This window comes from Medicago truncatula, chromosome 3 (genome assembly GCF_003473485.1).
Source record: "Medicago truncatula cultivar Jemalong A17 chromosome 3, MtrunA17r5.0-ANR, whole genome shotgun sequence".
NCBI classification, from domain to species: Eukaryota; Viridiplantae; Streptophyta; class Magnoliopsida; order Fabales; family Fabaceae; genus Medicago; species Medicago truncatula.
This window is the reverse complement of record NC_053044.1, coordinates 20,136,794-20,148,376: the sequence shown is the minus strand read 5'-3', so window position 1 is coordinate 20,148,376 and position 11,583 is coordinate 20,136,794. Positions and strand designations below refer to the sequence as shown.

The 11,583-nt window shown below is 42.4% G+C and overlaps 1 protein-coding gene across 1 annotated transcript; it reads right to left on the bottom strand.

The window, feature by feature from the left end:
* Positions 1 to 342: 342 nt before the first annotated feature.
* LOC112420116 (uncharacterized) lies at positions 343 to 7,566 on the bottom strand. Its single transcript, XM_024778754.1, has 2 exons — positions 4,103 to 7,566; positions 343 to 3,808 (listed from the first exon to the last, which is right to left on the bottom strand). Exons 1-2 carry the CDS (start codon positions 7,564 to 7,566, stop codon positions 343 to 345), a joined length of 6,930 nt encoding a protein of 2,309 aa, XP_024634522.1.
* Between the last annotated feature and the right edge of the window lie 4,017 nt (positions 7,567 to 11,583).

The window sequence follows — 11,583 nt, the reverse complement described above, 5'->3', positions numbered from 1 at the left end:
TGGTAATTATATGGGACAGGTACATTGAACACGATAACCGCTATGCTTCCTAATAACTTTGGATTCCATAGTTTGGATGCTTCAATATTGGAGAAATTTCTGACAGTCAAGGTGTCCCAGGCGAGTGATGCTTCGTCTGATGCAGTTACTTGTCTTGATCCTTAATTTTTGCATAGATCGCCCTTGCGGGTTTTCGATCTATCAGGATAATCTTCTTTTTTTTTATGTCTCTAATTTTTGCCTGGACCGCCCTTTCGGGTTTTCAGCCCACCGAGACGCTCATTTTTGGTTTAAGCCGCCCTTTCGGGTTTTCGACCTACCGAGCTGTTCCTTTATATATGTCTAGACAAAGTATTTCTTGACTGCATCCGAGTTCACAGGACGAGGTAACTCTTCTCCATCCATGTTTGTAAGAATTAAAGCACCACCGGAGAAAGCTCTCTTCACCACATAGGGACCTTCATAGTTAGGTGTCCACTTGCCCCTAGGATCTGGTTGAAAGGATTTGATACATTTGATCACAAGATCTCCTTCCTTGAATTCACGGGGATGGACTCTTTTATCGAATGCTTGTTTCATCCTTGACTGATATAGCTGTCCATGACACAAAGCGGCCATACGTTTTTCCTCAATCAAATTCAACTGGTCGTACCTACTCTGACACCATTCTGCTTCAGACAATTCAGCTTCCATCAAAACTCTCAAAGAAGGAATCTCAACCTCTACCGGTAGTACAGCCTCCATACCATATACCAAGGAGAAAGGGGTTGCCCCTGTCGAGGTTCGCACTGAGGTACGATATCCATACAAAGCGTAGGGTAACATTTCATGCCAGTCCTTGTAAGTAACTACCATCTTCTGTATGATCTTCTTGATGTTCTTGTTTGCAGCTTCAACTGCCCCATTCATCTGTGGCCTGTAAGGAGAGGAATTGTGATGTTGAATCTTGAAGTCATCGCACAACTCTTTCATCATATTATTATTCAAATTTGTGCCATTGTCTGTGATGATTCTGTTAGGAACACCATAGCGGCTGATGATGTTGTTCTTGATAAATCTAACCACTACCTGCTTTGTTACGTTGGCATAAGATGCAGCTTCGACCCACTTGGTGAAATAATCGATAGCCACTAGTATGAAGCGATGTCCATTGGAAGCTTTTGGTTCAATCCGACCAATCATGTCAATGCCCCACATAGAGAAGGGCCACGGGGAAGAGATGACGTTGAGCATAGATGGTGGTATATGAATCTTGTCAGCATAGATTTGACATTTGTGGCACCTCTTGGCATGATTGTAACAATCAGCGTGCATTGTTATCCAGTAGTAACCAGCTCTCAATATCTTTTTCGCCATGGCGTGCCCACATGAGTGCGTTCCGAAAGAGCCTTCATGTATCTCGTGCATCAACTCTCCCGCTTCATGCTCATTCACACATCTGAGTAGAACCCCATCAAAGTTCCTCTTATACAATACATTTTCGTTGAGGAAGAATCGGCTTGACAACTTTCTCAAGGTCTTTTTGTCCTTGTTGGATGCCCCATGCAGGTATTTTTGAGTTTGAAGGAAGACTTGGATATCATGATACCATGGCTTGTCATCATCAACTGCTTCGGCTGTAAACACATAAGCAGGCCGATCGAGGAACTGAACATTGATTACTGGCACAGTATTGTGACCATTCACTTTGATCATTGAGGACAGAGTAGCTAAAGCATCCGCCATTTGATTCTCATCACGGGGCACATGGTGTAACTCTACTTTGTTGAAAAAAGTCAGCAATCGTCTTGCATAATCTCTATAGGGAATCAACCCAGGATGCCGAGTTTCCCATTCTCCTTTGATCTGGTTAATCACGAGAGCTGAATCTCCATAGATAACAATTTTCTTGATCCTCAAGTCGATGGCTTCTTCGATACCCATGATGCAAGCTTCATATTCTGCGATGTTGTTTGTACAATCAAATCGTATCCTTGCAGTAAAAGGGATGTGAGTACCCTTAGGGGTAACGAGAACTGCACCAATTCCACTACCATAGACATTAACAGCCCCATCAAATATCAAACCCCATTCGGATTCAGGATCAGGACCTTCACCGAACACCGGTTCATCACAATCTTTCGCTTTTAGATACATGACCTCTTCATCTGGGAAGTCAAACTTGATTGGTTGATAGTCTTCAATTGGTTGATGGGCCAAATGGTCTGCCAAGATGCTACCTTTGATTGCTTTCTGGGTGCGATACACGATATCATACTCGGATAATAACATCTGCCAGCGAGCAATCCTTCCGGTTAAAGCTGGCTTCTCAAATATGTACTTGATTGGGTCCATCTTGGATATCAACCAAGTTGTATGATTAATCATATAATGACGGAGACGCTTGGCAGCCCAGGCTAAAGCACAACAAGTTTTCTCAAGTACAGAGTATCGGGACTCACAATCAGTGAATTTCTTACTCAAATAGTAGATAGCATGTTCTTTCTTTCCGGTTTCATCTTGTTGACCTAACACACAGCCCATGGAATCCTCCAGTACTGTTAAATACATGATCAAAGGTCTTCCGTCAACTGGAGGAACAAGAATTGGCGGTTCTAACAGATATTCTTGGATTTGGTCAAAAGCTTTCTGACAATCAACATTCCACTTCACCCCTTGATCCTTGCGGAGTAACTTGAAAATTGGTCCACATGTGGCAGTCATATGAGAGATAAACCTGGAGATATAGTTCAGTCTACCAAGAAAACCTCTAACTTGCTTCTCTGTCTTTGGAACAGGCATTTCTCTAATGGCTCTGACCTTGTCGGGATCAACTTCAATACCCTTTTGACTGACGATAAAGCCCAGGAGTTTACCAGATCTGACGCCGAAGGTACATTTGTTAGGATTCAACCGGAGCTTGTACTTTCTCAACCGCTGAAACATCTTCAATAAATACTCAACATGCTCTTCTTCTGTGCCAGACTTGACAATCATATCATCTACGTAGACCTCAATTTCTTTATGAATCATGTCATGGAATATTTTGGTCATGCCTCTCTGGTAAGTGGCACCAGCGTTTATCAACCCAAATGGCATCACCAAATAACAGAAAGCACCCCAGGGCGTGATGAAAGACGTCTTTTCCCTATCTTCTGGAGCCATCTTTATCTGATTATAACCGGAGAAACCGTCCATGAAGGAAAAAACCTTGCATTTAGCAGTATTATCAACCAATACATCAATGTGAGGTAAAGGGAAATTATCCTTCGGACTAGCTTTGTTCAAATCCCGGTAATCAACACACATTCTGACTTTTCCATCTTTCTTCGGAACGGGCACTATGTTGGCCAACCATTGAGGATACTCCGATGTGACCAGGAAGCCTGCATCGATTTGCTTCCGCACTTCTTCTTTAATCTTGAGGGCCATGTCAGGATGGGATCTTCTCAATTTCTGCTTTACCGGAGGACACTCAGGCTTCAAAGGCAGTCTGTGTTCCACCACATCAGGGTCTAGACCTGGCATGTCCTTGTATGACCATGCAAATATATCAGCATACTCTCTGAGAAGCTCAACCACTCTTTCTTTAACAGATTCCTCCAACAATGCCCCGATCTTGATTTCTTTCTTGTCTTCCTCAGTACCCAGATTAATGATTTCTATCTCTTCTTGATGAGGTTGAATTGTCTTCCTTTCTTGTTCCAACATCCATTTAATCTCATCAGGAATCTCATCATCCTCCTCTACCAAAGCCTCGTAAACCGGGACCTCAAAGTTGGGAGGAAGCATGGGGTTACTGTGTTCAACGGGCTCATTTATGTTCAGTCTGCACATGATTCATGATTGATTTTAATGAGTAAATGCAGACCTTTGGTTTTGAAATTTTAAAAGAAAAAAAGAACGATTTTTTTTTGGGATTTTTATATTACCATTTTTCCAGAAAAAAGCACCAAAAATAAAAATAAGGTAATAAAGGCCGAGACAAAACGGCAATTTTCATTCATAATAAAAGTACTTGAAGCAAAGACAAAGCCCTACACGATTTCGTTTTCGTCTTGGGCAGGACGAAATGAGTTTTCTTAAAAGCCAAAAAAAACAAAAGACAAGACAAACATATTACTTAGAACGGGGTATCACAGAAGGAATGTCTACAGCAATCCAGTTGCGGCAGGCTCCTTCAGGTGTCACAAAGACGGGTGCCACTTCTTCAGGTGTATCTTCTGTGATGGAATCGGTCTCTGGCGAATCATGGATGAATCCAGCACTGTAGAAAGAGCCTCTGGTAGGGTCGAACGTCCCCGGCTTGCTGTTAGGAAAACCAATTCCCTGCTTGTGCTTGTTCTCCGACAACTCCACTAACTGACCCCAGCCTTCAGTTTTGCCTTCCTGGATTACCCTCTGGGCGTCTTTCAACGAAGCCATACAAGTCTCGATTTTACCTACACTTTCTTCGGCAGAGAATCCTTGGAATGTCGACCCATCTGAACTATTACCACCAATAACAGAGAACGCCGACAGATTGCTGATCAAGAAGGCTGACTCACCACTCACAGTAATTAGCTTTCCATGACTTACAAACTTCAGCTTCTGGTGGAGAGTGGATGTTACTGCCCCAGCGTCGTGAATCCATGGTCTACCAAGTAAACAACTGAAAGAAGCCTGAATCTCCATGACTTGAAAAGTGACCTGAAACTCATGCGGGCCGACCGAAATTGGCAAATCTATCTCCCCATATACTGATCTTCTGGTCCCATCAAATGCTCTTACCGTCACCTTACTGGGTCTTAAGAGAGCCTCAGAATATGTCAATTGGTCGAGAGTTGATTTGGGCATCACATTAAGAGCGGAGCCGGTGTCTATCAGAACATTAGACAAGGAGTCTGTTTTGCAAAGTACAGAGATGAGTAATGCCTGATTGTGCTTTTTCCCCTCCGCCGGGAGGTCTTCGTCACTGAAACTCAGACTATTACAAGCGGTCACATTCCCCACGATACTTTCGAACTGCCCCAAAGTCACATCATAATCCACAAAAGCTTGGTCTAGTACTTTCCTCAGGGCCTCCCGATGAGCACCAGAGCTTGATAACAGGGACATTATGGAAATCTTTGCAGGGGTTTGTAACAATTGGTCCACAACCCTGTATTCACTCCTCTTGATCAACTTTAAGACTTCATCAGAATCCTCATAACCAACCTCTTTGGGCTGCTCCCAAGCTTTATCTTTACCTGTGTTCCGTTCTTTTACTGGTTCTTTGACCGGAACACTGGTGCTTTTTTGAACCACAGCAGGAAGGACACGGCCGCTTCTCAAAATCTGACTACTTTCGGCAATATTGTCCACGACGGAGGATGAAGTAGTTTCACTTCTGGGTCCTAGAATCGTGTCTTCATACTTGTAGGGTACGGCTTTCTGAGAAACAGGAGGCGCGGGCCTAGGCACACAGATTACCAAAGGAGTGCCAGCGGGCTTTGCACTGTTAGGGTTTATCACAAGTGGCCTCTTAGCTCTGAAGACCGGGGTGACAACACACACACTTTTGCTCTTGCTTTCCCTTGTAACTACCAGTTCTTTTCTATCTAGGAGACATTGTACATCATTCTGGACTTGCATGCAACCACGGGGATCCACCGAACATATATGACAAGCTTCATGATCGTGACTGAAGAGAGCCACTTCACACATTTTTACATGTATCGGTACCAAAGGGGTCTTGATATCACATGCGTAGAGAATGCAAGCATCTCCCTGACAGTCTTGAATCATATTAACAGCAGGCCCATGGGGAGGCAGAGGATTGTCCTGGGCAACATGATCAGGGTCGGCGAAAGTTAACTCTTTACTATTGAGCAATTTTTGGACCTCTTTCTTAAGGGCATAACAACGTTCAACATCATGACCTGGTGCCCCTTGATGATAGACACAATGAAGGTCAGGACGGTACCAGCGTGGGAGAGGGTCTGGAATGCGAGGAGGCGGTATTGTTTGAACCCGGTTTTGTGCGAGCAAAGAAGGAAGTAATGCTTCATAGGTCATTGGTATGGGATCAAACTGTTGTCTTTGATTTTGTTGATTGTAGGGAGCTTGAGGACGGGGTTGTTGTTGTGGTGGGTAGCGTGGCCTTTGTTGGTATGGTTGTTGGGGGTAATATGGTTGTTGAGGGAATTGTTGTGAGTTGTATGGTGGTTGATATAATGGTGGATAGTATGGTGAAGGCCCTTGAGGTCTTGGTGGTTGATAGTTTGGGTTATGGGGAGCGGTCATTTGTGGGGTAATGTTGGCAATATAATGATGATTTGGGTATATAGACTGAGATCCTCCATGGGCCACCAAGCCGACTTCTTGAGTATTCTTCTTCGAGTAACCACTCCCAAACTTCTTGTTACCGTTAGACGGACTTACCGCAGAACTACCTGAAGAACTTCCCGAAGCACCTGTTCCCTTACGAGCCCAATCCTCAATACGTATCCCTGTCTCCACCAAGTCGGTGAACTTCTGTGATGCACAAACAATCATTTTCTCTGAATAGCAAGGATTCAGGGTCTCGTAGAACATCTCGGATAATTCCCTCTCATCCAAGGGCGGACGGATCTGGGAGGCCTTCTGAATGAAGCGTTGTGCATACTCTTTGAATGATTCTTTGTCCTTTTGGGTCAAGGACTGCAACTCTTTGCGACTGGGTGCCAGATATGTGTTGTACTTGTATTGCTGCATGAAAGCATCAGCCAACTGTTCAAATGTAGTGATGCCCTTCAATCCCATAAACCAGGTATGTGCAGGACCAGTCAGACTGTCTTGGAAGCAATGAATGAGCAAAGGCACGTTGTTCTTGTAGGCTATCATCTTTGTAACATACATAGTCAGATGATTTTGTGGGCACGTGTCTCCTTGGTATTTCTCAAACACAGGCATCTTGAATTTTGGAGGTATATCCACATCCGGTACCAAGAAAAAATCATATACGTTCCGGACGACCGCTTCTTTAATACGCATGTTACTCATCTCTTTTTCTAAAGCACCAAACCTCTCTTCCCAATTAACTGCTCTGTCATCCCCCATCACACTGTCGGAATGATAAATCTGTTCTTCATGATGTGGCTCAACATGCACAGTAGGTTCTGCTTGAGTCATAGTAGCCCGAGGAATTAGCTGACCCTTCTGGAAAAGTGGGGCAGTCTGTTGACCGAGAGCAAATGGCATTTCAGCAGAACTTGGACGAAAACCCTCATTGGTCGCAGACGGCATGCCCCATGGGTAGCCAGGATGCATGGAATACTGAGGAGTAGAGAAGAGACCGTGGGGACCAAAAGGACGGAAGCCTGAGTTGCCCATATTTGTCATATTACCAGAAGAGAAATCAGTCATTAGAGGCTGGGTAAGGCTGACAGCTGCAGCGTTAATAGAAATTGGTTGCGGGGGACCCTCAGGTGCAACTGTGACGACCACAACAGGAGTCGGTTCTGAGATTGCTGCTTGCTCTCTCTCAGCCATCATAGTCTCCATCATAATTGCCATCTTCTCCATCTCGCCCTTGAGATTACTAAGCTCCTCCCTAAGATCATTGTTCTCCTGTTCAGCAGTTACCATCCTCTTCTTGATGTATGCTCGAGTGTGGTGAACACGGGTAGATTTGTATTGAATACGCCGGGCCACCTTGCTTTTTTTTTTCCTGAGGCAGAAATGAGGAAAGTGTGAGACTTGGTTTTGGCACTTTTTATGCATGCGATATGATGCATGATATGCTATATGCCAAAATATGCATTTTTTTTATTTTATCGAAGGACCTATAAAAGCAATTTTGTAAACATATCAGCCTAAACAAATCATTAAAAATAAAGTTGATTACAAGATAATTCCCTTTCAAACAACAAAGCCAAAGGATAGACTTTCAAAGTAAAACAAGATAATTCCCTTTTAACATACTGAGCCAAGGGGCAGACTCCAAAGTAAAGGAATGAAAACTAGTAAAAGCAAGTAAAACAAACTGAACGACCCTCCAGCTCCTGAAGTTAACTAATCCTCAAAATCAGAATGTGGACCATCACAAAGATCCATACGCCTCTTCTTTCTCCCCGGACAGATCCTGTCGAGAAAATCTTCCTTCTTTTGGAGAACGGCTCTCAGCTTAGCGTTTTCCTCCTTTTCCTGGCGATTGGCCAGGATCTGCTGATCCAAAAGGTTCTTCAAAGTATCATACTCTTGCTCCTTCTTGCGGTACTTCATTTCCTATATGGACTTCTCACGCCTTTCGATATCCAACTGCTTTTGATACCCTTCTAAGGACTCGGGAGGTAAAGGTAAAGGTATAGCTGGGACGGTTGATGTTGCAATCCTTTGTCGTGGGTATGGCATCTTCAATTTATTGGCTCGATCAATAACCCATTGGACATAAACTTCATGGGCGATAACCGATCTCTTTCCTAACTGATTCTTATCTTTCTTGACAATGGAATACCAAGCTTTCTCGAACTGCACTCTTTGATTTGCATCATCTTTTTTGTAGAGGAAGAAATCCCTATCTAGGATGAGGTACACAGGCTTCATCTCCATATAATACCCAAACTGTCGTCTCGCAAGAATTGGGCTGTAGCTAATTCCTCCCTGCGTACCAAGAAGGGGTACATTGTTGAAGTCACCACAACTGTCAATGACAAACTCTGGGTCACAAGATGGGTTAAACCAGATTATGTCCTTTGGGGTCCAGGTCATGAGCTTTTGGGACCAAGGGATAGGTTCTGGTCTAATACTGGGACGGGGTAAGTGTGAAGTAATCCAGCGGTGGAGTAAAGGTGTACAACAGACGATGGTCCCCTTTCCATGACTAGTGCGATCATGAATAGCAACATACGTGTCAGCGAGTAAAACAGGAACCGGGTTTTGGGTTAAGAAGATCCGTATGGCATTCATGTCAACAAACTTGTCAACTTTCGGGAAGAGGACTGTGCCATAGATAAGCAGGGCAAGGATAGACTCAAAATCATCGGTTTTGGATTTCTCGAAACAAGTGGTGGCCTTTTGGTGAAGGAAGTTGTAAGGTAAGCATGGGAGACCGTCTTTGGTTGTGAACTTGTCTTTTATGTCGGCTACTTCAAGGTGAAGGGCTTTTGCGATGGTAGGGATTCTAGGAAAGGGTCCACAGGCATGAAAGTCTAGGAAGTGGTGGCAATTTACTCGTCGAGCACGGGTAAACCGACCCAATGGGAGTATTCCTCTAGAGTTGGGAAAAGCTGAAAGTCTGGGAATGTGAAGCCATGATAGATCGGATCATAGAACTGGACCAAAGTATTGAGAAGCATTACATCCACCTTTGTCTTGAGAATGTCGAGTAAATTGCCATACCGATCCTGAAAATGACCCGGACTCTTCAACATCTTTGTTAAACTCCTCAAACTCTCTAGACTCTCTGCATCCGGTGCCTTGAATTTATACCCATGAGTCCTCCTTCCAACAACCTCCATATCCTATGATGTTTACAAAAACCTATATAAGTCCTTCGACATTTTAATGAATGAGAGAAAATATTTATGCATGAATGCATGTATGGATGATTATGCTAAAGTACATAGAATACATGATGAGGTTAAGTCCACAATGTTGGAGTTTAAGGGTAACAACGCCATTTGGTAAGGACTATGGTTTAAAATATACCTGTATCACGGGTTCTACCAAGGTTCCCAAAGTCCTCGACCACTTCCGAATATTATCGGATACCGAGAAAACACCCGGTCCAACAACGTTCGTAGGAAAGTCTCATTTGAGTGTAGTATCGCGTATCGACTAATACCGAGAAAACACCCGGTTAGCCACCGCACTACGTCCTAAAAGGCCAAGATGGGTTAAGGGTTACTAAAGGTTCTTAGCTTCATTGGAAGATTAAAAGTAATAAAGTCTAAACGTGAAAACACACGCCGACATTTATTACTTCAATCTCCTTTCCTAAGTGTGGTTATCTCACGTGTGACAAGACACGAGTATACTCTCGGTATGCCACTATGAGTCTACCACTCCTATCTTACATTTCCCTCAAGCTCGGGTGTAGAGCTTATTTTCTCACCCCTCACGTAATAAGGTAAACATGTAAGCAAATATTTAAAATATATAAACAAATAATAAAGCACAAAATAAAGAAAGTAAGGTGGGTTTAACCCGTATAGGACCTAAATCCCCAGTGAAGTCGCCATTTCTGTGCTCGCGATTTTCGGATATCAAACCATTAATTGATTTGAACTCTCAATTTTTATTCATGGGAAGGGAAAAAATGAGTAAAAACCCTTATCGAGACTTTGGATTCGGGGGTTGATTACGCGAAGGGAAGGTGCTAGCACCCTAAGCGTCTATGGTATTCCATAGGAACCTCTTGCCTAATTTATCTTGTGCTAAATTCATTGCTTATTTGAAAGTTATTTACCTAAAAATCTAAGTGAAAGAATGGGGGAAGAAGAAGTATGGTTTTGGTTATTTTTATTTGATTTGGAAGGATAAAAATCCTATGCCTACATACCCTTAAAGAAAAGGGATCAAAACCAATGTAGTTCACCTAAAAAATTTCTTTTTGGTGGGTTGGGTTGATTTTAAGGTTTTTGAAAATGGTTTTAAGAAAAGAAAGAGGCCTCTAGGCATGAGATAAAAGAAACAAGTGAGGTGGATTGATTTTAAAGTAAGAAAAAAATGATTGAAGTGTAATTAAGATTGGTTGAGAATTTGATTAACAAAAATAAAGGAAAAAAATGCTGTTGAAGGAATGATTTTTGAATTTGACATATTTAGGTTTTTTAGGTGAAAAGATTTTTCTCTAAACTAAACGGTAGACTAGCGTGACGGCATAGGAAAAATAACGAGCGACAAACGGTAAATAAATTGTGGGGGTGTCGTGCAAGTGTCGGTGCTTGTGTTAACTACATTATTACATCAATTCCTAGATACATTCTACGGTCTCAAGAGAAATATAATAACGGAAAAAGATAAAAAATGCGCAAGGTAAATTACATCAACTTCCTAATTATACACACTAAAAAAAAAAAATAATTAATGACAATAAAATGACAAGACATTAAAATATGCATGAAATGATTCTAAAAATAAAAAGGGCAATTATAATATAAAAACAGTAAATAAAAAAAATGAAACCAAACACAATTTTTTTGTAAGTTTTTAGATAATTTTCTTAGCAAAGATGTGCAGAAAGTAAAAGACAGAGGTGTGATTAATAAGACTGTAGTGAGATTAAAAAAAACAATTGGGCTTAAGCAAAACGGTTCGGTTCGGGTTACTGGGTTGGACCGGTTCAGCCTAGCAGTATAAATAGGCTGTGGACTGGTTTTTTTCATTTTTCATTTTCATTTCTCTCTCTAGCTTCCTTCTTCTCACTAAAGCTCTCTCTTCTCTCTCTTATAGTTCCGAAAATCCAGAAGAAGATCTTCATCTTCTCCGGCGAGCTTCGCCGCTCCGGCGTGGTGGTTTGCCGGCCCAACAGGGCGGCGCCACCGCGCCGGAGATGTGAAACTTCTCCGTTTTTCATTTTTTTTACATATTCGAATATCCTTTTTTATTTTAAACACGAATCCGAACCTATTTTTTTCAAAATCAAAGTGAAATTCTCTAGAT